This window comes from Apaloderma vittatum, unplaced genomic scaffold, assembly GCF_000703405.1.
Source record: "Apaloderma vittatum isolate BGI_N311 unplaced genomic scaffold, ASM70340v1 scaffold12914, whole genome shotgun sequence".
Classification (NCBI taxonomy): domain Eukaryota; kingdom Metazoa; phylum Chordata; class Aves; order Trogoniformes; family Trogonidae; genus Apaloderma; species Apaloderma vittatum.
The window spans coordinates 62937-88738 of record NW_009714394.1 but is presented as its reverse complement, the minus strand read 5'-3'; the positions used below and the strand labels follow the sequence as shown (position 1 = coordinate 88738).

General features: G+C 37.0%; 1 protein-coding gene across 1 annotated transcript in view; it reads left to right on the top strand.

Moving 5' to 3' along the window:
- The first annotated feature begins 22 nt into the window (after window positions 1–22).
- Window positions 23–25802, top strand: part of KMT2E (lysine (K)-specific methyltransferase 2E) — a 60870-nt gene continuing 35090 nt past the window's right edge. The window contains 3 exon segments of the mRNA XM_009868762.1: window positions 23–167; window positions 7742–7798; window positions 18005–18189. Of these exon segments, the coding sequence (XP_009867064.1) occupies window positions 18119–18189 (71 nt within the window). The 5' untranslated portion in view covers window positions 23–167; window positions 7742–7798; window positions 18005–18118.

The window sequence follows — 25802 nt, the reverse complement described above, 5'->3', positions numbered from 1 at the left end:
TCCTCCTCTTTCCTTTCTTTGCCTTTTCTTTCTTTTGCCAGAGCCTGCTGAGGGCTGAGCCCTGCCTAGCGTAGGGATATCCGCAGTGGGGCTGTTGCATTGTTTTGGTTGGGATAGAGAAGGGGCTCAGCTGAGGGGTCCTGCTGCCTGGCCTGTGATCATTACAGGTGAGTCTTGGGTTAATACCAGCGTGTTCTGCTGTAGGTGCTTTGCGGAGGGGGGTGGCAAAAGGGGAGTGAAATGCGACGGGAACGTCTCGTTGCCCTCGGTGCGAGCCTCACTCCTTCCCACCCTGAAACGTGTTTAAATTCTGCTTCAATTGCCTTGAATTTGCTTTTCCTTTTGTGCGGTTTGCTTAAAAAATGGCAGGCTGTCGCTATATCTTGTGAATATGGCGGGTTACTGTAACTGGAGGAGCTGAGGAGAATTTTTTGGCAGTTACGCCAGATTTATGCATTATGCTCGGAAAAAGAGCCAGAAGAAGCTGTTGTTTGACAACGTAGGCTTCCTTCGGCTGATGGTTTTCAGAACGGGTTTATGTGTTTCTGGGACTGCCTGTCGAGTTCTGTGAAGCTCAGGGAAACCCATTCTCTTCCTCCATCCTGTATATTTTTGCTTTGTGGTGCTAAAATGGCTCGTTACAGGCCTAATCTCTCTGCCTTCCACACCCCCGCCTCCTCTCCTCCCTCCCTGCTAATATCTCCGCTTCGCGGTGTAACCTGGACGAACGGGGAGCAGTCCTCAGGAGTTTCGGTGCCAATTTAAAAGGGGATCATTCTCTCCACCCCCTTTCTGGAGGGTGTAAGTAGTTGCATTGGTGCATCCTTCCCTTGCTTCAGGTTGTGCAGCCGGCAGCGTTCGCGTTGCTTGGGTGGCTGCTTCAGTCTCCGGGTTAAGGAAACGAATGTTGGTGGGGGGGACCCTCTTGCTGCAGACAGGGGAGGAGAAACAAACGGTTCACTGTGTGGTGCTAAATAGGGTAGAGAAACATAATATAGTCTGGTTATAAAGGTCCTGTATTCCCCCATACTCAGCCATTCGGGACCGTGCGGTGGCTAAAAGCCCCGAGGTCTCCAAAGCGGTCCCTACTACGTGTCGTTGAAAGCAGAAGTTTAGTGCTGCATCTACATGTAGGAATGTTTTAGTCTGTTTATTTACAGTATCTTAAGGGAATAATAACGAAACGTTTCTGTTATTCAGGGCTCAGATCGGAAAAAAGAAATAGATATCCGTGACTGTACCGATAATGCACGATTAATTGATTGTATTCGCCAGACTTTTAAAGTTACTTTTCCAAAAATGTGGGGCAAATTTTTTAATTTCCCTCTTTTGTCCTTTAGAGATTCTAAAAATGGCGGCCTCGGGCTGATGTTGTGGTAATCTAATCAGCTCGGGTCCTCCACACCCCATGCAGTGCGTTTGTCTGCAGCGTATTAGAGCCTTACTGTGTTTAAATGAAAAGACCGTTCCCTTCGAATAATGTACAGCACATCTCTTGGCTTTACTGCGATTTAAAAATGCTGTGTTCCAGCTGATTAATTTTATTGGTTATGTGTGTGAAAGGCAAGTGAACGAGACCACTCTTGTCGGGGAAAAGGGGGGTGGGAAGAGGCAAGACACTCCGGCAGCTTCTCGGAGGGGTGTGTGTGGGTTGCTGTGAGGTAACGTGTGTGTCGTTTAATAATGTGGAAAAGCTCCCGTGCTTGCGATGGGTGCTGTACATCTGGCCGTCCTGTTAACAACACAAAAGCAGTAGTATTTATCGAAATAAGTAGTGGATTAAGAGCACCAAAGCAGTCAGCTAAATGCTTTGTGGAATCACATTTGTGAACGTCATGTTCACCTTCCAGGAAATACCTTTGCTGGACAACAGAGTAGTAATTCCATGTATTCATAGTTTGAGAATACTAAAAGAACTTAATACTTATGGAAATAATGCATGCGAGATTATAACCTGTTACATTATTAGGACCCTGAATTTCTTCTGCCACCATGTAATCTTGATATTTTTTTCTTAAATTTATTTTGTATATTGTTGTATAAATTGTATATGTGGTAATACACATACAGATACCAAGGGAAAGTGCAATTCCTAACCTCTAATTTTTTTCCTAAATGAAATATGAACCTTTTAGTATCACCACTATAAATATGTTTGGGTGGGGGGAAGGGAGGTCACAAGGATTTATTATTTGGTAGTTGGTGTAGTGTACTCTGATACAAACTGTGGAGGCTGCAAACCGTATGTTTTAGGCAACAAAAAGGTAGAAATTAAATTTAATTTGCTTTTTTTCTTGAATTGTGTCTTTAATCTTGTCCTTGGTTTAATGAGGTATGAATTCCTATTCTAGTATAGCTTTGGAACATTCTGGATTTAAACAATCAAAAGTGAGGTATTGAAACAGCGAAATTGTCTTCAGTCTCTGAAGAATTTTAATTTAGATAACCATTTAGAAGCACTGATGTGTGGTTTAAGGTATATCTGAAGTTGAACTCTAAGATAGTGAGACTTTTAAAGTGTTGTTAATGTGTGCCTTTCATGTGTTTTGAGGCCAGAGGCTGAGTGATTTTAACCACCAAGTGGTGCGTTAATAGTCCAGTAATGCAGACTCCCAGTCATATCTTCCTTATTTATATAGATTTGGGTGGGTTGTTTTTTTTTTTTAATAAATGGTCTCTTACTCTCTTTGTTAAAAAGTACATGAATAAGATTCTAGAGGATATATGTATGGGCCTTTTTTTGGAAACCTTTTTGCTTTTTCTTACCCTGGGTTTAAAGCTCCCGTTTTGGTGAATAATTTTTTGAACATTATCACTTCCAGGGCTACACAGCTCTGTAGTCTGGCATCATGGCCTCAGTCATGTTCTCAAGTAGACATTTGATTCAAGATTAAGATTAAAATATTTTTATATGCTTAATAAGTGTCCCTAAGGGGAGGGGGAAATAAAATAAACACAAAGATTGAAATAGTTGTACTCAAATTTTATGGTTTCTCTTACAGATTGCAAATGTTATGCACTAAGAACCTCTTGGGAATTCTGAGATCTTCCAGACTTTTCCTGTATGAGTTTTAGTGAGTCAACTTGTGTTTGTGACTCAGTTTCTCCGTTTGTAAAAACGGATCTGTGATTTGCTTTAATTTGACAATATTACAAAGGAAATACCTTTTTAGGTTTTTTTTTTTTCTCTGTTGATGTTGATATGTTGAAGTATATTCATAAAAAACTAAACAGCACGCTAATAAAAACTTCTTGAGAGAGGGAAGATTGAAATATATATTTTTTTTAAGAGGTATTTCTGATTTAGAAACATTGTGTTGCAAATGCAGTAATATGGACTGCAGTTCTAAAACTGTTCGTGTATCTTAAAGCTTTCCGTATCTGAAGGAAAAATCTGCTTAACTGTCACTTGGCCTTTTGGGTGAGGTTTTTTGCCATCTGGGAAATTTCAGAGGGGAAATAATACTGACTTTAAAAGTTATATCTAGGGAAAGTTTCTCTGAGCACTAAAATTGAGATTACTTTCAAGAATTGCGTTACCCCGTATCTTTGGTACAGTTTTGAGCACACACAACTGAATGTTCTGTTGGAAAGCAACATAAATACAGAAATTGTTGTCACGCTAAAAGCTGTAATGTCTCTCTAGTCCTGATCTCAGTTTGATGTAAGGACAGTCTTAATTTTGCGTGCATGCTAATACTAATTTTAGTAAGGCCTATTTGTGGGACTTCGTTAAGGAGTGGTTTATGTAATTGCAGAATTGTGGCATTGTTCTAAATAGATTAATATAAATGAAGGTTTAATGAAAGTGTTTTGCTTTTTTTTCATCTAACATTCTAACAAAATTGAATGGGGGGGCTGTAGATTGGTGAAGATATAAAACCCAGTTCAGACTTTCGGAGAGATCCTGAAGAAGTCCATCCATGCTACTGGACTTGTGACTTCCATACAAACGAGCATTTATGGATCTCTCAAAAGCCAATTTTGTTGAGACAGTGTTTTTGGAACAGGTACAGTGTTCATATGTTTCCACTGTGCAAATAGTAGTTTTGATTTATTGCTAAAAATGAAACTTAAGGCATCTCTGAAAAAAAAAAAGTTTCAGCATATGTAGACTGTGGATTAAGAGAAAAACCACTTTTTATTCTTCCAAATTCTGGATTATTTAAAATATTAGTTGTAGTGGGTTTTGAATAGTGCAAGATGAGTATTTCTGACTACATCAGTGTTCACATTTTCTTACTAACCAAAGAATCACACCCACAAAAGTTAAGGTTTTTGAAGATAGAAAATTGTGCTCATGACCTTCATACTACAAAAAAACCTGCTACAGTTGTGTTCAATGACAAAAACTGTTGTTACCTTTAAGGCATAATAAACAAGTTATTTAAAAGAAACCTCGTCGAGGTTTCAGATACTTGCTGGGAGATACCAAGATTATTTTTATTTCCTTTTAGAAATCTTAATATGGCATTAATGAAAAAGGCAAGATTTTAAGCTATGATGATTGTTAGAAAATTTTAATAATTGTTATTACGCTTATCTGTAGACCTTTGAAGAAAGTTTTGTTGTACAAAGTGTATTTTGTCAACTTGTCTGACTTAAGTACTTTCTTATCTTTAAATTAAAATGTTTTGTAACAACTGTGGTAGATCATAGTGTCCAGTCAAGTTATGTGTTTCAAAAGTACAAGTGGAGACTATATGGAAGGAGCACACAGATTGCATCCTTTGCAAGTAAAATGTGCTTGTTAGTTTTGCATATTTTAGTGAATGAGTGCTGTCTCTCCTTCGTATGACAGTTCATATGGTGCTTAGATGGAGACACAGTGTTGTAAAACCTAAGTGAGACTTACAAGGGACCAGCAGATTTACAAATCAGGCTATATATGGGAATGCCAAAATAGTATTGATTGTTGTTTTAGAACTTAGTTTTTAAGTTAACATTTTCATAGAATCATAGAATATTTTGAAATAGTTGTAGATACTAAAATGTCATAATGCAAGCTCTGGTTTAGAGAAGTGGGTTTTTTCTTCTCATTTCTAGTTGTGTTTTGTGTACTGTTTTATGCCATCGTACCTAGGTAATCATTCACCTTTATATCTTTACCTCAAAAATAAATTGCACTCAAGTTCAAAGACAAGATGATAAGACTAGATTTTAATGACATTGTTGTACTTTATATTACAACATATGGAGAACCTATAATCTATTGTCCGTTGGTTATTTCATCAGTCATAGAAAGTGATGAGATTAACACTCTATATTTACAAAGGAAGAATTTAAAACGTGTATAGTGTGGTATGTTTGGATCTCTGAATATTTAAGTTGATTCAGTGTTCATCACTCTTGAACTCTTCTAACTTGACTAGTTCTACAGATAATTTTTTTCTTTGACACTGGGTGATTCTTTGAAACTTGCCTTGAGTAGACAAAAGGAGCTAACTCCTAATTAGTATGGTTATAATAGGGTTGTATTTAAAACCATATCACAAGACAGATGATATTCCAAGTCTAGACAGTTAATCCTGTCTTAACTGTTGGTTTAGAGAAACTTTTCCAATGAGGAATGTTTTTTAGTAGGTTCTACATAAACTGAGGGTGAAGACTGGAGAATTACAGCAACTTACTTAGAACTTTTGAGGAACGTGTAGAGTGATAACACCTCATTTGGTTTCCAAACCTATCATTCTAGAACTGTGACAGAAAACTAATACTTTTATATAAAACTGATAAACAATTCAGTAGTTATTTTACTGTTTATAAGGATAATGTTGTTCCCTCAGATGATTTACCAAGTGGTAACAGCTTTTTTTTTTTTTTTTGCTTAAGGTAGGGACGCTTGATGGGAATTTATTGTTTAGTAGCATTATGCAGAATTTTTATGAATGACTATAGTGTTGGTTGCTAGGTTTTTTTTTTTCCTAATGTGTTCATTATCTACTGTCTTACTTTGAAATCACATCTTCTGTACTGGAAGACAAAAGACAAACTGCATCTTTTTATCACCTTCTACGTGGTAGTAGTATTGAAGGTTAAAAGCTCTGTTTTGTGCTTCCATTGCTGGGCAGAATTTCTTTGTTATGTTTATTCTAAGATGACATATTTCATATCTTTATTACAATAGTTAAAAAGACAATACTGAGATCTTTGAAAACACAGAGATATGAAGTTACAAGTGCATGGAATCTAAATTTAAAACTAATCAGTCAATATAGTTTTGCAAGATAATTACGATTGAAAATTATGTGTGGTGTTTTTCTTTAAGTAGGAAAGATATTTTGGTCTTAAACGTCTGTATTTTTTCGACTGTCCTTGAGTATGACATGGTCCCCTCCATCTGTTCCCTCACCCTTCCTTGCCCTCTTCCTCCCAAAATCTTAGTAAGGAACATTGAAATATTGCCAAGTTGTGACTGAGAAATACAGTCCATGTAGAGCTGTGGTTAAAATTACATAAAAGAGCTCTTTTGACTGCTAGAAAGAATTACTCTGTTTGAAGGAGTGCATCTTTCTTGCTTGTGTTTAGATTCCTAGTAAAAGTGGAAGTGCTGTTGTGCTATTCGTGTAAGCAAATGCCACTGATGAAATAGGGGACTAGTTTTCAGAATCTACCTAACTGAAAACATGTCAAAATAGAAATTTGCTTAGCTGAAATGTTGGACTTCAGATAAGTCACAGAATTTACTTTTGTAGTAGGTATCTAATAATTAGACTCCCAAGTCTTACTAAACAGCATAAAAATAACTTAATTATTTTATTTGATGTCACAAAGCCAGCAAAATATTTAGACTGTTGAAGGCAGTACCAATATGTACTTGTAGCCATGTGTTTTCTCCCAGAAAAGGTTTACTGCTTCTTGGGAGCATTATTGGGCCTTAGAATCTAGACTTTCCAATGACTGCATCATCATGAGATACACAGTTAGATTTAATAAAAAATAAATATACCTGGTCCTTAGAGTTGTAGACGTATCTTACAGAGTATTCTTATGGAATGTGGACTGCATGTACTTGCAGAAACACTTTATGTTTTTAAATGTTTGTCAAAAATACTAATTTAAGGTAACAGGTACAAATAATGTTTTCTTGGAGAATAATGGATGAGTCACATAGGCATTTTGTGTAAATTTAATGAACAGTTATTTACCACGGTTTGCTAGATGGAGAAAAATGTTTGCAGTAAAACGGCTGGTACAAAGAATGACTTAAAGCCAAGATCTTTTTACTGGGAAACTACTTCTATTTAGTTTTTTGACCTTTGAATTTCTGTTTAAAGGAATTTTAAGTCTTGCAGTGATAGAGTATAACACAGTAATGATAGGTAGCTAGTATATACTTCTCCAAGCACTAAGCAGTATTGCTATCAAAAAGTAATTTTTTCTCGTACTCTTTTTCATGTGCTGTGCTTGTCCTGTATTTTATGATTCCTTGACTTTTGAGCTCGAATATAATTGCTATTTTTTTTAATGCATAAGGTTTTTTGCGTGTGGCTTATTTTAAGAAATATGGCAGGTGTTCAGTAAAGGTTAGAGACATCAAGTGATGGGCAGTTGATTTTGAATTTCGGTGATTGGTTTCTGTAAATATAAAACCTAAAATCCATAAGCCTGGTGTTTTTCTGTATACCACTGCTTACTACTGACTCTTTGATCGATTTCTTTTCAATAAACATTCTTACTCTTTCTGTAACTGTATTTATCTGTATTTCCTTTCTGCCACTCATTCTTTTTCTCTTCCTAGTCCCATATTTTGTCTAACTTCCACTGAGAGAAGAAAAGGAGTGAAGAGAGAGAAGAGGTAAGGGGAAGTCTTCCATGTTTTAATGAACTGACGTAAATGTTTGAGGAAGAGTGATTGCTTTCCATCACTTCTTCAGGAGCACACAAGAGTACCACTCTTGCACCAGATAGTAAAGGGAAGAGGTAACCTGTGACTAGTGGGAACTAGCTCTTCTCTGTGGTAGAAATTTGGCTGACAGACTGGTTATAGGTTTATATTTAAAAGGACAGCTTTCTTTCCACTGACTACAGTGGTTGTAAGGCATGGAATGACAGCAAGTCTTAGGAGGAGTGGCTTAGAGAATGGGCTTGTTTAGCTTGGAGAAAAGGAGGCTGAGGGGAGACCTTATTGCCCTCTGCTCCTACCCAAAAAGTAGGTTGTAATGGGGGGGGGGTCAGTCTGTTCTCCCAAGTAACAAGCGATGGGACAATAGGAGATGGCCCCAAGTTGCACCAGGGGAAGATTAGATTGGGTGTTAGGAAAAGTATGCTCACTGAAAGGGTTTTTAAGCATTGAAACAGGCTGCCCAGGGAAGTGGTAGGGTTGCCATCTGTGGAGGTGTTTAAGGGACGAGTAAATGTGGGGCTTAGGATCATGGTTTAGTGGTGAGCAGTGTTAGGTTAATGGTTGGACTTGATCTTAAAGGTCGTTTCCAGCCTAAATGATTCTCTGACCTGTATGCTGAAGAATTGATACTTATATGATGGAATCCCAAGTTGTTAATGCATTGATCTTGGCTACCATGGAGAAGATGGGGGTTTTTTCCTTACTTGTTCTCGATCCCAAACTCAAGCCTGAGTCGTGAAGGTTGGCTGCCATTCCAGCCATGACTGAGGTCTTTGTTGAATGTTAAGTCCTGTGTGTGTTGTATCAGGATGTTCATAAGTATGGTAACGAACTCCTTATTTCGCCGTGCTTGTTCTTACTCTGTGTTGACACTGGACTTAAAGCAAGGTAGGAAGAGGAGCCTTAACCCTGTAGCAGTTTGGGTATAATAGCTGTGTTGGTTAAAGAAGTTGGTCTAATGATAACTAGGTCTTGGTCAGTACAACCAATAACTTAAAACGATGCAGTTACCCTTCGTACCCTTGAGATCTCTGAAGCGTAATGAAAATTTGAAAGGGGCAATTATGAGCAGTGTCCTGGGAGAAGCAGGGAGAGGAAACGTAATGATTTTACCCATTAACTGTCATGTGTCTAGTTTCAAACCAGCCATAGCAGGTACTTTTTTTTCTTCCTTTTTTTCTTGCCTTGCTGACAAGGCATGAGAAGGAGGTTAGGTAGACCTGACTACTGGCCATGTGTAGGTCAGTGTGGATGGCCTAGGGCGTTGTTGAGAGGCTTGTGAGTAGGGGCTAGGACCAGGTAGTATTGGGGTGAGGAAGGTGCTGCAGTGAGAAGGATATAGAAAACATTAGGCAGTGGGAATGTTTGGGTGCAAACTACAAATACATGGGAATACAGAATCTTCTAGAACATCTTTCTTCTGTGTATTCTGCAGAAGTTGGTCATTAATGGGTCCTGATTTGTATGTTGTATTTGAGTGTGCCTGCTGTGTCTTGGTTTTACCTATTACCCTTCTTTGTCTGAGCACAGATTCAATGCAGACTGCTGACTTAGTTGTTAAGTTACCATAGAGAGCAACAAAGAGTAGGAAAGGTCTGAATTTGGACTCATCGTTGGTTTTAAGCCTGCATACTTCATGGTGCAGCTGCAGTGGTGTAATATTGGGAAGTTGGATAACCTTCCTAATCTCTTAGCAAAATCTATACCATAGTGGGAGCATGTTGGGGGAAATGGAGAAGGAACTTCCTTCTGGGTAAGATTAGTCATTTTTTCATGTATTCAGCTTCTAGGTCTGATTCTAGATGTCTTATCTCCTTAGAAACAGCCAACAATAAATACTCAGATTACTTTGATATATGTATTTATGCTGTGTATATATATGCTGCATATATTTTTTCCAGATTTGTGTGTAGATGCATAAGTATATGTATATATAGGCTACCCACAGAGTAGTTCACTATTTGAAGGGTATCTGGAGTATACCATTAAAACGTTGGTTTCTAGCACTTGTTATTCAAATAACCTGTCTATTGTATAGAGAACATGAGAGTGCTCAGGGCCGTAGTAGAAAGCAATTTAGCAAAGCTTGAATTTTTTAAGGAAAATCTTAGCGTTTTCTTCTTTTCTCCCTGTAAAGCGCCTCCCCCAATTAAAAAAAAAAAAGTTAAATAAAATGAGAAAGATTGTAGACTGGGAAGACAAGTGGAAAAGCTCAGTTTGTAGCCTTTGTGTGACAGTTCAGGACAGCAGTTTTCAAGCTGGGTTTGTGGACTGTGACACACTGTATTGATAGGTGCATATTTGCTTAGAAATTCTTCTGTATAAGTTGTGCTGGGGCATAGAATCACAGAATGTCAGGAGTTGGAAGGGACCTCTAGAAATGACCTAGGCCAACCCCCCTGCCAGAGCAGGATCACCTAGGGCAGGCCCCACAGGAACACATCCAGGTGGGTTTTGAAAGTCTCCAGACTCCACAACTATAGGTGTACCATTATTTTCTTAGGTTCTTTCTTGTGGATCTTTTTGTGAGGAGGGTGGATCCCATGACTGTAGGTTAAAATTATTGGCCTGTAAATCTGAAGGAAGGCATGACAAGAATTGCTTTTGCTAGTGATTGCAAAACGTGTATACACATATGATGTAATACGGAGGAGGGCGGAGGGGAGTGTTTAGATTTCATGCTCAGCAAAAGGCAACTTAGGCATAGAAAATGTTTTTAAGTGTCTGTCTGAAAAATTCTGATTTTTCCCTTTTTCTGCTACGTATAGTAGGCTTGCTTTGGTGTCCCTCAGTGTGAAGGTACGTAACTGTGTTCCTGTGCACTACACTGCGTACCAATGTTTCAAATCGTTTTTTGTCCACCTCCCCTTATAAAGAAAGCATTTTTAAGGGGAAGGAAGGCACCAGCACACCTTGTAGACTGTTCTTCCTGGTGTGCTAAGAAAATCAAACAGAATAATATCTGAAATTACTTGCATAAACAACTGACACCAAGATCAGCAGGAGTCAGCAGAGATCTGACAGCAGTAGTACAGTCTTGGAAATCTCCGCATCTTACCCAAAAGACCTTTTTGATGGGAAACCGAAATTGGTTTCACAGTGATCCTGTGTGACTTTGTGGAGCCAGCATGGACCCACGGTAGCATGAATTTTCGGTGGAGAGCAAATGGAAGTTGGAGTTCTGGTTTGAGCTTAGTGCTTTGGGCTGTGTACAGGTAGATTACTTTTAAATTCAAGTTGACTTGAAGTTACAACTGGATTAGCATTGTGTGCTGGTTGAACAGAAAGGACTTGCTTGTCTCAAGAGTATCATGTGACTAGTTTCTGTGTTTTACATGTGAATCATTTTTATCTATAAATCTGAGAACTCTTCTCTATTACTGCTCTTTCTTGGTCCATGCACGAGTGGAAAATTGACTGTACAGTTAATTTTATTTCAGCAGTTTTATCTGTTTGTTCCAGTAAGCTTTAAGTTAATTCCCTTCGCTTTGTACACATCCCTTAAAAGTGAATATTTACGTATATTTTGTTTATTCTGATACTTAAATACTGCTCTGGGAAACAGTGACTGTTTTTTCCCCTGTATTTAAAGGTTGTGAGGTGGTGGGTTTACCAGTACTTAGTTAAGCAAAAGAGAGCATCTTCTGTACTTGTGCTCCAGGAAAGGAAGCTGTGCTTAAATACGGGGTGAACTGCCTGTTTCTCCATGAACTGGAAAACACAGGTTGTAACTTTTCAGATGTTCAGGAGTGGTAATTATTCTCACATGTTTCAGTTACTCAATTTACTGAATTTGAGTAAATTATCACTTTCAACTTTTTTTTTTTTTTGGTAGTAATAGCAAGTTGTATCATTTTGTTTTTAAGGAAACATAGTTGGCATATTTAGATAGACATTTTTGATCAGTTTTTATTCCTTTAGTTAAATATATTTTGTATATAAACCTTGTGAAAATGGAGAGCAGACACAGCAGCAAAGCAGAGAGATAGTAATTTGGAATAATGTATTCATCTCATTACAGTGACACTAGTTAGGGACTTTGAGGTAAACTGGCATGCATCAGTATAAAATCTAAATAAGTATTTATCTTAAACCAGCATTATTTCCTCTCAAGAAATAGCCTAATTATAGCCTAATCTAATTATAATTAGATTTTTCTCTGATTTTTGACTTAGTGTTCTGCTCTGCATTTAGGAAGGCCCTGGTAATTCTACCTGCAGAGGCATTCAGTGATTAAAATCCTCAAGTCTTGAAACACCTGAGCTGTTACTACTTATTTTGATTTATATTTTTTTTAATTTTGTAATTGTTGATGGGTGGTGACTGGTAGAAGCAATCGCTAGAAAAAAATTATTGAAGAACTTCAGGTATATATTGAAGACATAAGTGTGTGAATAAAAAGAACTCAGTATTTTTGTAATGCCTAATGATGTGAGAAACTTGAACTGATTTAGCAATGAACTTACACAAAACACTACTCTAATTTTAGTATGTGACAAATTCTTAGATTTGAGCCAAGAAATAATTTAATTGTAAGCTTAATTCATAAATTCACCAGTGTTCCTTTATAAATTAGAAAATATATGTATCTTACACCTTGCTTTGAATTTTATGTGTAACCTTTATAGTGGATTTTTTTTCCCATTAACTTATAAATTTTTTTTTGGTCGTTAGTATCTATAACATGACAACAGAATCTGGAAATTAATTTATGGGGAAGAAAGGCAAGCAACAGTAACATTGTTTGTGTAAAAAGCTGTCAGATGTAAGAATAGTAAGACCGGATTTCATTAATTCTTTCCCACTTTTTAGTTTTTTCTGGCATTAAGAATAAATGTTGATGAAAAAAACCCCAAAAACTAAACACACACACCCCACCTTGTTGTAGTAAGTATATATTAACTTGATATATTAATTTCTCTGTAGGATTGTTTTATCATTAAGGCAGAAAAAGTTGTTACCGATGCTGCCGTGACCTTTTAGCTTTGATTTTTATGAAAAGCATCTGTGCACCCAGATGAGAGCTTTAGTATTCTTACAGCCGAGGTTCTAGCAGGATTCTTTGTCCTGTTTCCTTTCCCCTTCTTAAAAATGGTTAAATGTCTTGCAGAGTTGAGCTACCAGTGTAACATATAACCATGTGAGTTGTACCTTTACCAGTACAGCAAGTACTGTTTTGTTTCTTCTGGCTTGAAAAATATGCTTCATGATTAATAAAAATAAAGGTAAGTCAGAGTTCTCTGATCAGATTTATATTGTTGCTCTCTATTTGAATGTAAGTACTGGGAACTCAGTTTCTCAATCTGTAAAAAAGAAGCAAATAAAAGTAGTTAAAGGTTAAAAAAAATCCTACATTCTTAGAGGAACAAAACTAGCCAAACAAAGAAACTTTATATGGAAAATGCCATGGAAGATTTTGTCTGGACTTTTGACACTTGGAGGATGATTGATAGCTGGGATTATGAAACCTTGTTGGAGTCATCTGGACTTGGCTAGGCTTCAAGTTCTTATTCTTCAAGTGTACTTTCTGTCTAGGTGATTTATCATCTGCTTGTTTCCTGAAACTGTCTTATAGAGCTTTTGATGCTCCTACAAGAAGCAAGTGGAAGGAGGGAATAAAAGACGTGGTGATAAAATAGGCCTGGAGTTCCTTCCTGTTAACATCTGCGTATAGCAACTAGATTTTGTCCTGTGTGTTTGGACCCTGTGGAATTAGGTTCAAAAATACTGATGTAATTTCGGGAGATTGCCCATTTACCCTCTGATTCAAGAGTTTAGCCCCTTTATTTTTCTTTCTCTGTGTACCAGTGGAAGAGTTGAGGTTTCTTTTCATTTGTCACACGATTGATCTTAGAAGGGTTTGGCATAAAAGGAACGTGGTCTTTGTTAGACCACAGAATGACATTGTGTAAGTAAAATACCTCAGGGATCATATGTAAGTTACTATCTGTTTTTTAATGCCTAAATTATGTTCTTTGTGCAAAGTCACAAAGATGAATAATTTGGAATGTATTGTGCTCTTATACTTCTGTTACTAGAGCATGATTCATTTAAAAAAAACAGTTCTGGTATCATAAACAAAGTGGATCATGAAGTATGGTGGGGCTTCAAATACTTTAGACTTAATACGTAATAACATTAAAAAACTCTGGTGTATTCTCTAGAGAGAAAAAGACCTGCGATAGAAAATATAAACCAGTGTGATGGAATGGTTAAGTGTGTTAAGTTTCTTGCAGAAGGTTTATCTTGCGCGAGGTAAATGCTTTAACCAGATTGAACGAAGTTTTGGTTTTAAGATGAGAATTGTATTACTAGGAAAAGCTAACCTTTTAACTGCAGCTTTATTTACAAAGCAAAATTACTTCAAATAAGGCGTGTGGTTTCAATAATAAAGCTGTGCTGATAGGGTGATACTGAAGAAAATCTGATGAATCCAAAGTTCCCCAAATTCTTTTAAAGCTTACAGTGTATTATCACGGAAAGAATGGAGTGATCCTCAACAAAATTTGGGGTCCTCTGTTGTTGAGATTAAGGTACGGTAGATAAGTTACTTTGCCCAATAAAGACCTGAACGTTAAACTTTGGACTAGCAATTTTTATATGGTGCCTTTTAACTATATTACCCTGAAATGACTGCACAAACCACTGTGATCTCTAGCTTTCACATTAATGTCCTGCTTGAAGAAATGGTTTCTCAAACATAAAGTTGTGTGTAATCTGCTTGGTTTGTAGGAAGGCTAATTCTCTAGCATCCTTCTTTCCACTCCTGGCCAATTATTTAAATGAAGTGCACCTATGAAAACAGTTTCTTAGAAGGCCGTGGGTGACAGATGGTCAGCATTCTGAAAAAGTAATGACTTGAAATAGATGGGTACTTGCAAAAATTAGGAAGTACCGTATTATGATAGCAGGTAGTATTTTATGACTCATCTAAATTATCAGGCTTCAAAGGATAAGCGATCACTTTTAAGATGGATGTGGAAGAAGTCTCCCCAGCGGTTACATTATTTTAGGTTCTGAACTTTCTGATTTTTGTAGTATAATCCAAAAAAATACTGGCAGTATTTTAGTGTCGTGACCATATTTGTGGTTCTGACACGACAGAAAATATTTTCTTTCATCCTATATTGGACATAATTGTGGTGTTCATCATTGGATGGCCTAGAAGGTCACCATTCAGTTAATAAGTGAGTGTAATGAATTTATCCCGAGTCTTCCCTGCATCCATTATGGGAATTTATTGAGGATGGCTACTCATAAATAATGAGCCGTGATTGTTTGAATTAACTTGCCTGTGTAGATACTGCGAACTGGTGACTGCATCTGCTCTTCTGAACTATAGGCAGGGAAAAGGCATTGGAAGATTTTGCGTGTGTTTTATGGTGAAGATCTGAAATCTTTAAGTGGTAAAAAAGAATGAGATAGTATTGCGATCAAGTTCTGCTTCCTTTCAGGTGAAACAGTTGTTGTTTGGTAAAATGAGTTCCTCAAGTCTCTGATTTTCTTCAATGCAGATTAGTTTTTGAATTTTTGAGTGAATTCTGGCTAAGACCTAAAGATGTATTTCAAGAGCTGGCAGTAGGGTAAGAAGTTTATCTTAGCTCTGTTCCAAGCCCCCACCCCTTCCTTCTTTTTTCCTTTTCTTAGGAGAGCACTGATGCATTTGCTTGGTCAAAGATGATGACATTAATTGGGCCATGGATTAGCAATTAATTTTCTATCTAAACGTAGCTCTTAAAAAGTATACATAGCACTTCTCTTTTTGTGCATTACTTAAAAAAACCAGCCCCAAATTTAATTTGATTTTCAGATTTGATAACCACATCTTTCTGTGTTGACAGTGAAGGTCACTTGAATATATGATGATTGGGAACCTTGGTTGTTTTATCTAAGTTTCCAGATGTTATAGCCCATGAGGCAGCTGTTTAAGGCAGGTTCTTCATTTTTTTTCAGTCTCTCAGGTATTTTTGCCTGTATTCATTGCCAGTTGTTACTCTACTTGGTCAGAAATGGTTAGAGAAAACTTACTTAAGAAGAATCAGAACGCCACCAGAAGCCATTTTATGTGTAATAACCATTGAAGTGAGGACCTTGATCCCAGGAAGTGGTGTCCAGTATGTCTTTTAGACCTACTTTGAAACAGTTTGGTTTTTTTAGAGTTGCCTGATAACAAGCATAAAATAACATCCCTTTTACGCTAATGATTTGTTAGCATAGGTGAAACCGCAGTTAGTAGTGGAACAACCCTTAGCCTCTGATAGTGGGTTTACCTGGAATTAAAAAAGTGATGGTTTCCTCTGAGTTATTGGGTAGCAATTAATATTTTTTTACTTTTTCAGAAGAGAGCTAAATGGTAAGCTGGTATTTTCTCTTAAATTGTAGATGAGGCAATTCAAGGTTCTGTACTATGAGTAAAATATACATTGTGGCAGAATGAGTCTCACTTAAACTATGAGTGGAACTTGAGATTTCTTCTATACCTGCTTCTGAAAACATTCTATACCTGCTTTTGGTTTAACAGGTTGCTCTTGCCACTTATTCTTGAAAATGGTATGTTTTTTCCTTAATTTTTATGCATGGCTATTGATATAGGTTGACATTTGTGGTATTCGATAAGAAAATGCTCCATGGTTAAATGCAGAAAGCAAGATATTCTAATGGCTCATTGGCCTGATTACTTTCCAGTTCATTGTATTTGGGGCTCATGTAATGGGACGAAAACACAACTACTGCTGTGTAGAGGGAGAATGAGCTGTAGAAAGTTTAGGCACTTAAGGACATGCTAAGGTGTTTGGTGTTAATTGCCAGACTTTAGTAGTGAGATAACATTTAAGAAGTTAGATGGAGACTTTATGCCAGTTATACCTTAGAGATACCCTGTAGTTGCCACTTTATCATCCTGAAAATACCAACTTTAAATTTAATTTGAAAATGCTTTTCTGAAGTCCATTGTACAAGTATCCTCTTTTTCACTGGAGGCTTGTTTTTTCATTCTCAATCTAGTGTTTGGCAGGGATGAGTGTGTTAAAATATGTTGATCTTGATACTATTGAGCTTTTGTAGACTTCAAGTAAGATACTACACTTTGTCAGATGAGAAGAGTATTTATTGGGCACTGTATGTACTTTGTTTCAAAGTGGTCTGTGTTCTTGCAATTTCGACATTTTGGAAGGAGTTTGCAATTATTCAGTATGCAAGTATTGAATAAGGGGGAGCATTTCGCTTCAATTACCTAGTCACTTGTGGAAAATCTTGACTGTATTAGGCTATAAAAATACGTTAGTTTACTTACATGTGAATAGAGACAGTGGAGGTGCTGTGTACATCTCTCCTGTACTTGGCTGGGTGTTCTGCCCTACTTGGTAAGAGTAGAGGGAGTCTAGTAGGAACTGACACACAGGTGGGATTGCTGCGTTCACTTGTGCAAGTCAAGCAGATGGTGGCTTTGCTCTACAATTAAAAGCTACTACTGATTCTTCTTAGTTTGCTACATACAAACACAGCTTCTAAAAGTGGCACCTGATGGATATAATATCTTTTGATGGCAGTCTATTAAAATGAGATGAAAACTGTGTTGTTATTGTGAACCATTAGAATTACTTTAGTTAAAAAGAAGTACTGAGTGGAAGTTAGGACATTGTTTCTTTTGACATCCCGAGTTTGTGTTGTGGACATTGAAAGTTGTTATTTTTTTAAGTGCAAACCAAAAGCTAACAATGTTCCTGAAGAAGTACTTGAAAAATTCTGTAGCCAGATTTCCGTTCAGAAGTACAGGAGCTGGTCTCTGACAACATAGAGCTGTCAGCAAATATACTTCACGTTCAGCGAGTATGTCATAAAGTGAATCTTTTTCACTTCGCTGAATGTAACGAATTATTTTTTTTAATTGCCTTTTTAAATGATAATATTTTTGTCAGTTTGTAGTATTCTTAAGTTCAAGCCTTAAGATCATCACACTCTTAAAATAAGTGTATTTGAAGTTAACAACTTTTAAAGAAGATGGAATATTTTGGTTTTTTGTTTTGCTTGTGTAAAATAAAACTAATGAAGCCATTGTGACATAAAAGATTTTTTTTTTTAAAATGTGTGATGTAAATTGCGTGGTTTCGAAATTAACTCAGTGGTTTGCTTTTTTCTTTTTTCCCTCTCTCTTAACAGGGTTTGTGGATGCACTTAGATGTTTGCAATGAGCACTGTGGCTGGCATGCCCCAGTGTTTTGGATACCAATGCATAGGACTCCGTAGTAATCGAATTTATCAGAAACGAACGTCATGAGCATAGTGATCCCATTGGGGGTTGACACAGCAGATACTTCTTATTTGGAAATGGCTGCAGGTTCAGAGTAAGTATGTGAATGTAATTTGCAAGGGGTTTTTTGTCTTTTTTTAAAAAAATCCTTTCTGAGTACTTTTTGAATAAGGTTTTATTGAATTTTTAGTTACTGAAATGAATAACTGTCACTTTATTCTTCAGTCAGTTTCTTCCTCTTCAGAGAAAGCAAAGCAGAGAAGCTAATCTGTTCTATAGATGCGTATTTTTCTTTCTTACCAGACTGAGAAATACAGACACTGCCTAGTTTGCTTTAAGTATTTTGTCATTTTAGGTTTGTTACCTGTAAAAAAATATTTTTTTATTTCTCTTGTTAGAAAGGTAAATTCATTTGGTGTGATAAATTGCAAGAAAGTGATAGTAATTAGACAAGGGTGCCTTTATTTATGGAAGTTGAAGGCCTAACTGTTCAATACCATGTCTTCACAAAGTTGTTTTATATTTGAAAAGCTGATAGAAATCACTTTTGTTGATAATTTGTTTCAGTTAATAACTGTGTAAAGGATTATAAAGAGTCAGTAAAATCCTGAATTGAAGAAACTTACTTTGCATGAAATAAGCAAATAGTGAATTTCTGGGCTCTGGCGAGGTAGCCCTTGGTGGAGGGAGGGCAGGGAGTGGTTTGTATTTTTTTCTGTTTTTGGAAGGGGATTGTTTGGGGGGGTTTGTGGGTGTGTTGTTTTTTTTTTTTTCTCTCTAGTGGTGTCTGAATCTGTAGAGCATCTGTAGGCTACAGTTTTAGGTATTGATGGGCTCTAACTGGAGGGGGTTTTTTGCAAACATCTATCTTTCCATGTGTGTAATATTGACTTTGCACAGTTCTTTGAGAGGTAAAAGACCAAGGCAGTGTTATAACTTTTACTAGTGTACATATGTACATCATCGTGTTGAGCTCTGTATATTTCAGAATAGTATCTGGAGTATTCTTTCTTTCTTTTCTCTGCTGTTTTTGCTATATGTAAGGTGAGTTTCTTGGGAAGAAATGTGTGTCAAAAGATTACTGAAGTTTCAGAGTTTGTGTAAGCCACAGTGAATCTTGTATGCTTCTTTGTGTATACATACAGGAAAAAACCTCACAGTTAATTTCTTGAATCTAAGAAAAAAAATGCTATATTGATAATTTAAATTAGAATTTTATTGTTCTACTTTTTTTTAAACACAAGATGTTGTTACTCTTTGCCTTCCTCTAAGCCTTTCTGTGGTAACGTTAAAGACTTACCCTATCTTTGGTTACCACAAAAATATATTTGCCTGTTTTAGATACTGAAACAATAGATTAAACCTACTTTATGTACGTGCTTGAAATCTTCCGTAAATCAAAAATAAACTTCATTAAAGTGGCCCTTCATTTAACAGGTGCATTGAATAACACAAGTTTAAATAGCTTAGACGCAGTCTCTGCTTGAGATCGTGTGCTAAGTAATATTACTCCATTTAAGAAACAAGTGTCTTTCTTTCCAAACTTCAGAAGAAATGGCTGCGAGCAGAACTCTTGAACAACTTTTTAAAGGGATATTTCTATCCTGTGCTTTCATTTATTTCTGAGGCTGTTTTAACTCTGTGCATTTGTCTGAAGAAAACCAGGAATTTAGAATGTGAAGATCTTTGTCTATTAGATATTTAAAGTTGTTTCATGGATCTTGTATCACGAACACTAGTTTCCTTGGTGCAGAAATAATTTTTTGAGTGACCTGTTCACAGCTCTTTTCATATCTTTTCCTATGGTTTCCTTTTCTGTTTAGAGAAGGTCGTGATTCCGGGGGTTGATGACATTCCTTGCAGACACAGCATGTTGTGCTGAAATTAAAATAAATAAACATAGTTGTCAGTATAAACAAGATAGAGTTCAGCATGTTATTTGCTTGATACTGTGGCATGGCAACCCAGTTAGGAACTGCTTTTCTTCAGATGTTAAGTGACTGTTATCAATTAGATAAATTCTCGTAATCTCTGCCATACTTATGCTGAAAATATACATAGTTGCATGATTGGCTTATGCAGATTTAAAAGCCAAGTCACTCTCTGAAGAAGTGTGACACGGGCATGTACCTAACCTACCACCTTCTACAGGTGTAAGATTTTTCTGTCATCATATATGTGCTTTTGTATGTTTTCTTTCTGGAAGTAGCATGTTGCATCTAGGTTGTGTTGATAGCAGTAAAAGATTATCTTGGAGCAAGTTCTGGGGTTTTCCCAAGAGGGAGGAGTTAAAATTTTTTCACTGCGATTGGTCTGATATTGCTTCATCAGTTGCTGAAGCCTGAGCAAACAGAAGAATGAGAGAATGGCAAACCTGATTATGTAAAAAAAGGAGCCTAGGAAAAAGCTCTTGGCTTACTGCAATCTCTTACTGCTGAGAGATTTTTCCTTATGCTTAAAACTAAGGAATAAGCCTATTAGAAAGGTGGATAGTTTATGTGATTACATAGTTTCAGCTATTATTTTAATAATCATAGCAGATTATTAAAAGATTTGAAAAATGGGTGAAATAATCAGTCTCTGATGTCAGTTTTGCTAAGTGAGCTCTCCAGTGATGGATTGATCTTTGAAGTGTCATAGTAGACAGAACATACCTATACTTTGCCTTTATTTGTAAAAGGTTTACTGAAGATGAGTACGTGCGAGTTCTTGTTAAAGACCTTGCAATAGTAAGCAGAGCCAGCCATTTTGGAGTGTTCAGAATGCCCTTCCTGATTTAAGAGAGTGTTAATCTAGCTTAGCGCATAAGCTATGCACTGGGAAATGCCCTGGATGGTATGGCTCTGCTGGTTTTTATATCTTTGTATGTTTTTTTAGAGAGAAAGCCTCTATAATGAACCTGGCAACCACAGTATATGGTACTGAGTTCAATGTCCAAGAGAACAGATGAGGAACATTGTTGTAGTCTTAACTAAATGAAAACCTACCTTTGCATGGCTGTTGCTAAAAATGAATTTTTATGGGTTTTTAAAAGTATTCCAGGAGAATGGGAAGCTTGCCAGTTCCTACAGGTGGCATCAGGCCAGCCTATACTTACACAACCTGCTACGTGATGCAGAACCCTCTAGTAGATAAGTAATGCTCATTGTTGTCTAGGTCAGATGTGCTTGGTTAGATGAAGCATCTTGAAAGAGAAAATACCGTTTTTCATACAAAATGTATTGCATTCCTTTATGTCAGCTGACCTTCAGCCAGATACCGCTCAGGTGTGCTGGTGCAAAGGGAAAACAGACATGAGCTCCTTGAAAATTGGATGTATTAAACTAGTGTGTGGCATATCGATGCTGCTGAAGCATGCCTGCAAGCAGGAGTTTTAATTTTGAGGTTTGACAGATGTTTTCAGGAATTACTACTGTTGGGTTTTTATAGCCTAAAGCTTGGATACCCATTTGCCTTCGAAGATGTTAGTTTTAGTGACTTCTTTTTTTCCATTTGAATACTTATATTTTTATAAAAGTGGTTGATGGCCTTGAATTCTAAGGACTGATTGTATTTGGGGCGTTAGTCTTATGAACCTGTCTTTTTAAAAAATTATTGCATAGCCAGAAACAAGACAATGTTTAAAAGGAGTGGTTCAGGTGAGATGGGGCTTTTTAAAGAATGGACTATTGCTTAGAATGGTTGATAGTTCGTTGCCTTCGTGTAGGTTAACTATAAACTGGTAGTGACTGAGTTTGTGTAAACTCTCTCTTCTCATGTGTTGCTTTTTTAATTTCTCACTAATGCCATCTCCTGGCAACATGCAGAATATTTTCAGTGTGCATTTTACTTTTAAATATGAATGGTAGGAACGGACACATCAGAGTTGTTTCACTTGCAGAATGAAAATTATTTGTGGGGTTTTAAAAAATATCAGTATTTTTTTATTTGAGAAAATTTTATGCTTCTGTTTTCAAGTTACAGGAATGTTTTTAAGTCGTTGCAGCCCTAGGATGTGGAGGAAGCTTTTTTTTGTGGTGTTTTTTAGTTTTTTCTTGTATTTTGCACAATTTGAATCGCTAACCACAACACTTAACACATGGTCACATTTAAAAATACTAAGCAAAAACATAAGCAGGGACAGCCTTCTTTCAGATCTGAATACATACACTTTTTTCCATAAAACTTGCTTCTTGAGATGCCCGTAAGAGTGCCAATAGTGATATTAGGGTGTGTGTCTATAATAAAATAATAAGTACCTTACTACTTGAGCCCTGCTACTTCAGTAAAAAAAAAATTGATTTTTAAATTAAACAGTATCATAGAATCATAGAATGGCCTAAACTGGAAGGGACCTTAGAGATTATTTTAATCCAGCCTCCCTGTCGCCAGGGACGCCACCTCTCGACTAGATCGGGCAACACATGGGGACCGAATGGGAATCGAACCCAGGATCTTAGCGTTGTTATCTCATGCTTTAGTTGACTGTACAAGTTAAGTCTATTACTAAGAGGTGTTCCTTACTAAGAGGTGTTCCTTCACAAAACTCTTGAATTTTGAGATGCTTATTTGAGAAGAAGACCTTGACCTTTGGATGAATGATAGTATTGAGGATGTGTTTTCCTGTTAATGTCTGAGTCATGCACAGGGTGGGCAGAAGAGGGGGTAACAAGGAATTCAGTGAAGAGCATATTACAACGTTGGCAGACCTGTCTGCCCAAGTTAGAAGGTTTTCTGTAGTTCTGTGGAGAAAAGAGACTTGTTCTGTGCTGCTGATGGAATGAATACCCCTTTTCCGTTGACTGTGAGGGAAACCTATGATGATTAATTTCTAGCTGCAGTGAATGTTCCACCACCTCCTTCCCCTATTTCTTGGTCTCTTCTACACTGCTTTGCACCCCAGTCTAGCATCAGAAAGGATAAATGGAACAGTTACAGTTAGATTGAAAGCTCTGGTGGGCATCTGTTAAAAGAAGTAACTGTGGCGCCTCTGGATAAGCATTTAAAATAGATTCTGCTGAAAGCAGATTCTGCTCTAACTTTGTGTTTGTGTTAAAACTTTTTTTAATACAAAGATTCAGTGGCCTTTGTGTCTCACCTAATTTCCCCCCACCCTTTTCTGGCTTTCCTTGCTCGAGAAAAGGCGTGGTTGTTTTTTTTTTTTTCTTTTTAACCCAGTACTGTGAATCTGTGTTAGTAGTACTAAAATAGTTTGGGATAAATGCATTCGTTTTCTATATTTAGTTTTTGGAAGCTTAATCCCATAACTGTTATACCTATAAGTATTAAAACAGGGTTCTCTTAGGTGGTTTGTAAGTTTCTAGATTAGGTAGAAATACATTTAGGGAGTAGAGTGTATTGTCTGTCTCGTGCTTCATATTTTGCAAGAGGTTTAGAATAGCTTTTTAAATTTTGTAGTCAGTTGATGGAATGCGCATGACTTTTTAGGAGATTTGCATTCTGATACTTCTCATTGAATGCACCCATGTTGAAGCAGCTGGTATTTAGGTTGTGCTAGTATTTATTTTTAATGAAGGACACTCTCCTAAATTAATTTTGGCATTGCTGAAGGAAGGATTGTACCTGAATTCCTTCCCCTGTTCTGTATTGGTAAGCCTTCCTGCTCTGAAAACTCTGTATTTTCCTTATCCTGAAACAAACAAGGCCTAGGTTGAGCACTGAGCGTATAGGGGGTACATGCTACTGCCTATTCCGTTCAGTAAACTTTGGAGAATAGCAGTAGAAGCAGCACAGTGGTCAGGACCCTCTTGAGTTGGAGAAAGATAAAATAATGCCTGTCCTTGGGATGCATAGTCAGTGCCTCACTCAGTGGCATTTTGGCTGACTAGATTGTCAGAAGGATTAACTGGATGACATTAATGGTGTATAATTATTGCACAAATGCATTACGTCAATAGAAAGGTAAAGGCAAGTCTGTTGGAAAGGCACAGCTTTTCCAGCTTTTGTCTGTTTGGGTTTTTTTTAGTCACGTGTTTGATGAAAATGACAAATTCTTAACTACTTCTAGAAGAAAATTCTAGCAAACTGAATAAAATTATTTTCAAGTTGAGAAGTGGTAAAAGAGAGTAGATGAGGATTTTTCTGGCTTCATGAGGTAGCAAGGGGCAAGTGTCAAGAATTGTTTTGTTTCCATGCCAGTCAGAAGTTGTATTTCTAATGTTTCTACTTCACATGATTTGTTCACTGATGTGTTTGCTCACTCTTCAAAAGAATGCAGCTGGTGACTGTTATGAGACATTAATGTTTTCGAAAAAATATTTTTTCTTTGAACTCCAGAAACTAAAGTCTTTACTGAGTAGTGTTTCTTTTTAAACGGCTTTGTCATGTGATAACCTCACATGAGGATAAGCTAATAATAAGAAATAGACTGCCAAAAATGTTAGTAGGACACTTTGAGGTAGATGTGAAATACTGTATGTTTTCAGAAAGCTAATGAGTAATTAATGACATTCTTTAAAAAAAAATGCCAACAAATATATGTTGCTGGTGTTCTTTTAAATCAAACTAATATGACTTACTGACATAACAAAAAAGCTTCTATTTAATATCTTAACGTCCAAGGAAGACCATTGATACCTATTTTAACTTGATAAATCCTTGAACTGATTTTTTTAAACGAAGTTGGTATTTTTGACTTAAGATAATTGTCATGGGAAAAAGACTTAACGCCTAATAAAACTAGAATTAGAAAAGCGAAGCAAGCTTGGCTGATGATGCGAGTCAAAAGCCACTTCAGTTTTAGCTATTCACATTATGCCCTTTCAATGTTAAAAAAAATGCACAAAACCTCCTTCAGGTAACTCTGGGTTTATTTGAAGTTCATCATAGTCTGATTGAACTGTATGGTGAAACAGTGAAAAAGTTACAAGTTACTGACTATACGTGTCTCAGTCATGAGAGGCTGTATGTGCTTGCATGCACACGTGGTTGTAACTGCTGCGGAAAGGTAACGAAGGTGTAATTTCATGTGCACAAAAGGATCTTCCTATTTTACTATTCCTGTATCTTGTCTTACACGTTATGGCTTAGTGTATATAAACTGTAGTTGGATGTTAAAGAAGGCAATACCTGTCACTGCAAAACCTGCTCGCAAATTTTTATCTTCTTTTTCACCCTGTGTTTAAAGCTAAATCGGTGAACTGCCTTTTTTTGGGTAGATTTGCCCTACTTAAGTTTTTGTAGGAGCCGCTACTCTGCTGCCTTGAGTGTTGGTTGATTGCGGGTGGTGCAATAACGCTACCGACCGCCAGATGTCAGAGCAGAACCGAATGGGATCGGCGGCCGTGCAAGGCTGCGTTGGTTGGCAGCTCTGAATTCTCTCTTGTCTTTGCTGAACTCCTCTCTGCGACTTCTTTTACACCTCTGTACACTTGAGCACACAGACTGCTAACTCCCACAGTGCTTTTCTGTCCCAGATTTGCAGGCTATGTCAATGGTTCAGCATGCATATTTTTGGAGAAAAAAAATTGTAGTACAGAGGCATAAGTTCTCTGCCACTCTGGAAGCTTCGCTTTAAATGAAACAAGAGGGTTGGGATTTCTTTTGGGAGGGGGGCGGGGAGAGCACTGAGGGTGTGTGAATTTGTTTCCCAATCCCTTTTTTTCGGTGCTACTTTAAACAAGATTGGCAGGCAATTAATTAGAAGTTGTGCAACAAGTATCTGTAATTTATTAATATTATTTGCATATTAATGGCATTTCCTCTTCC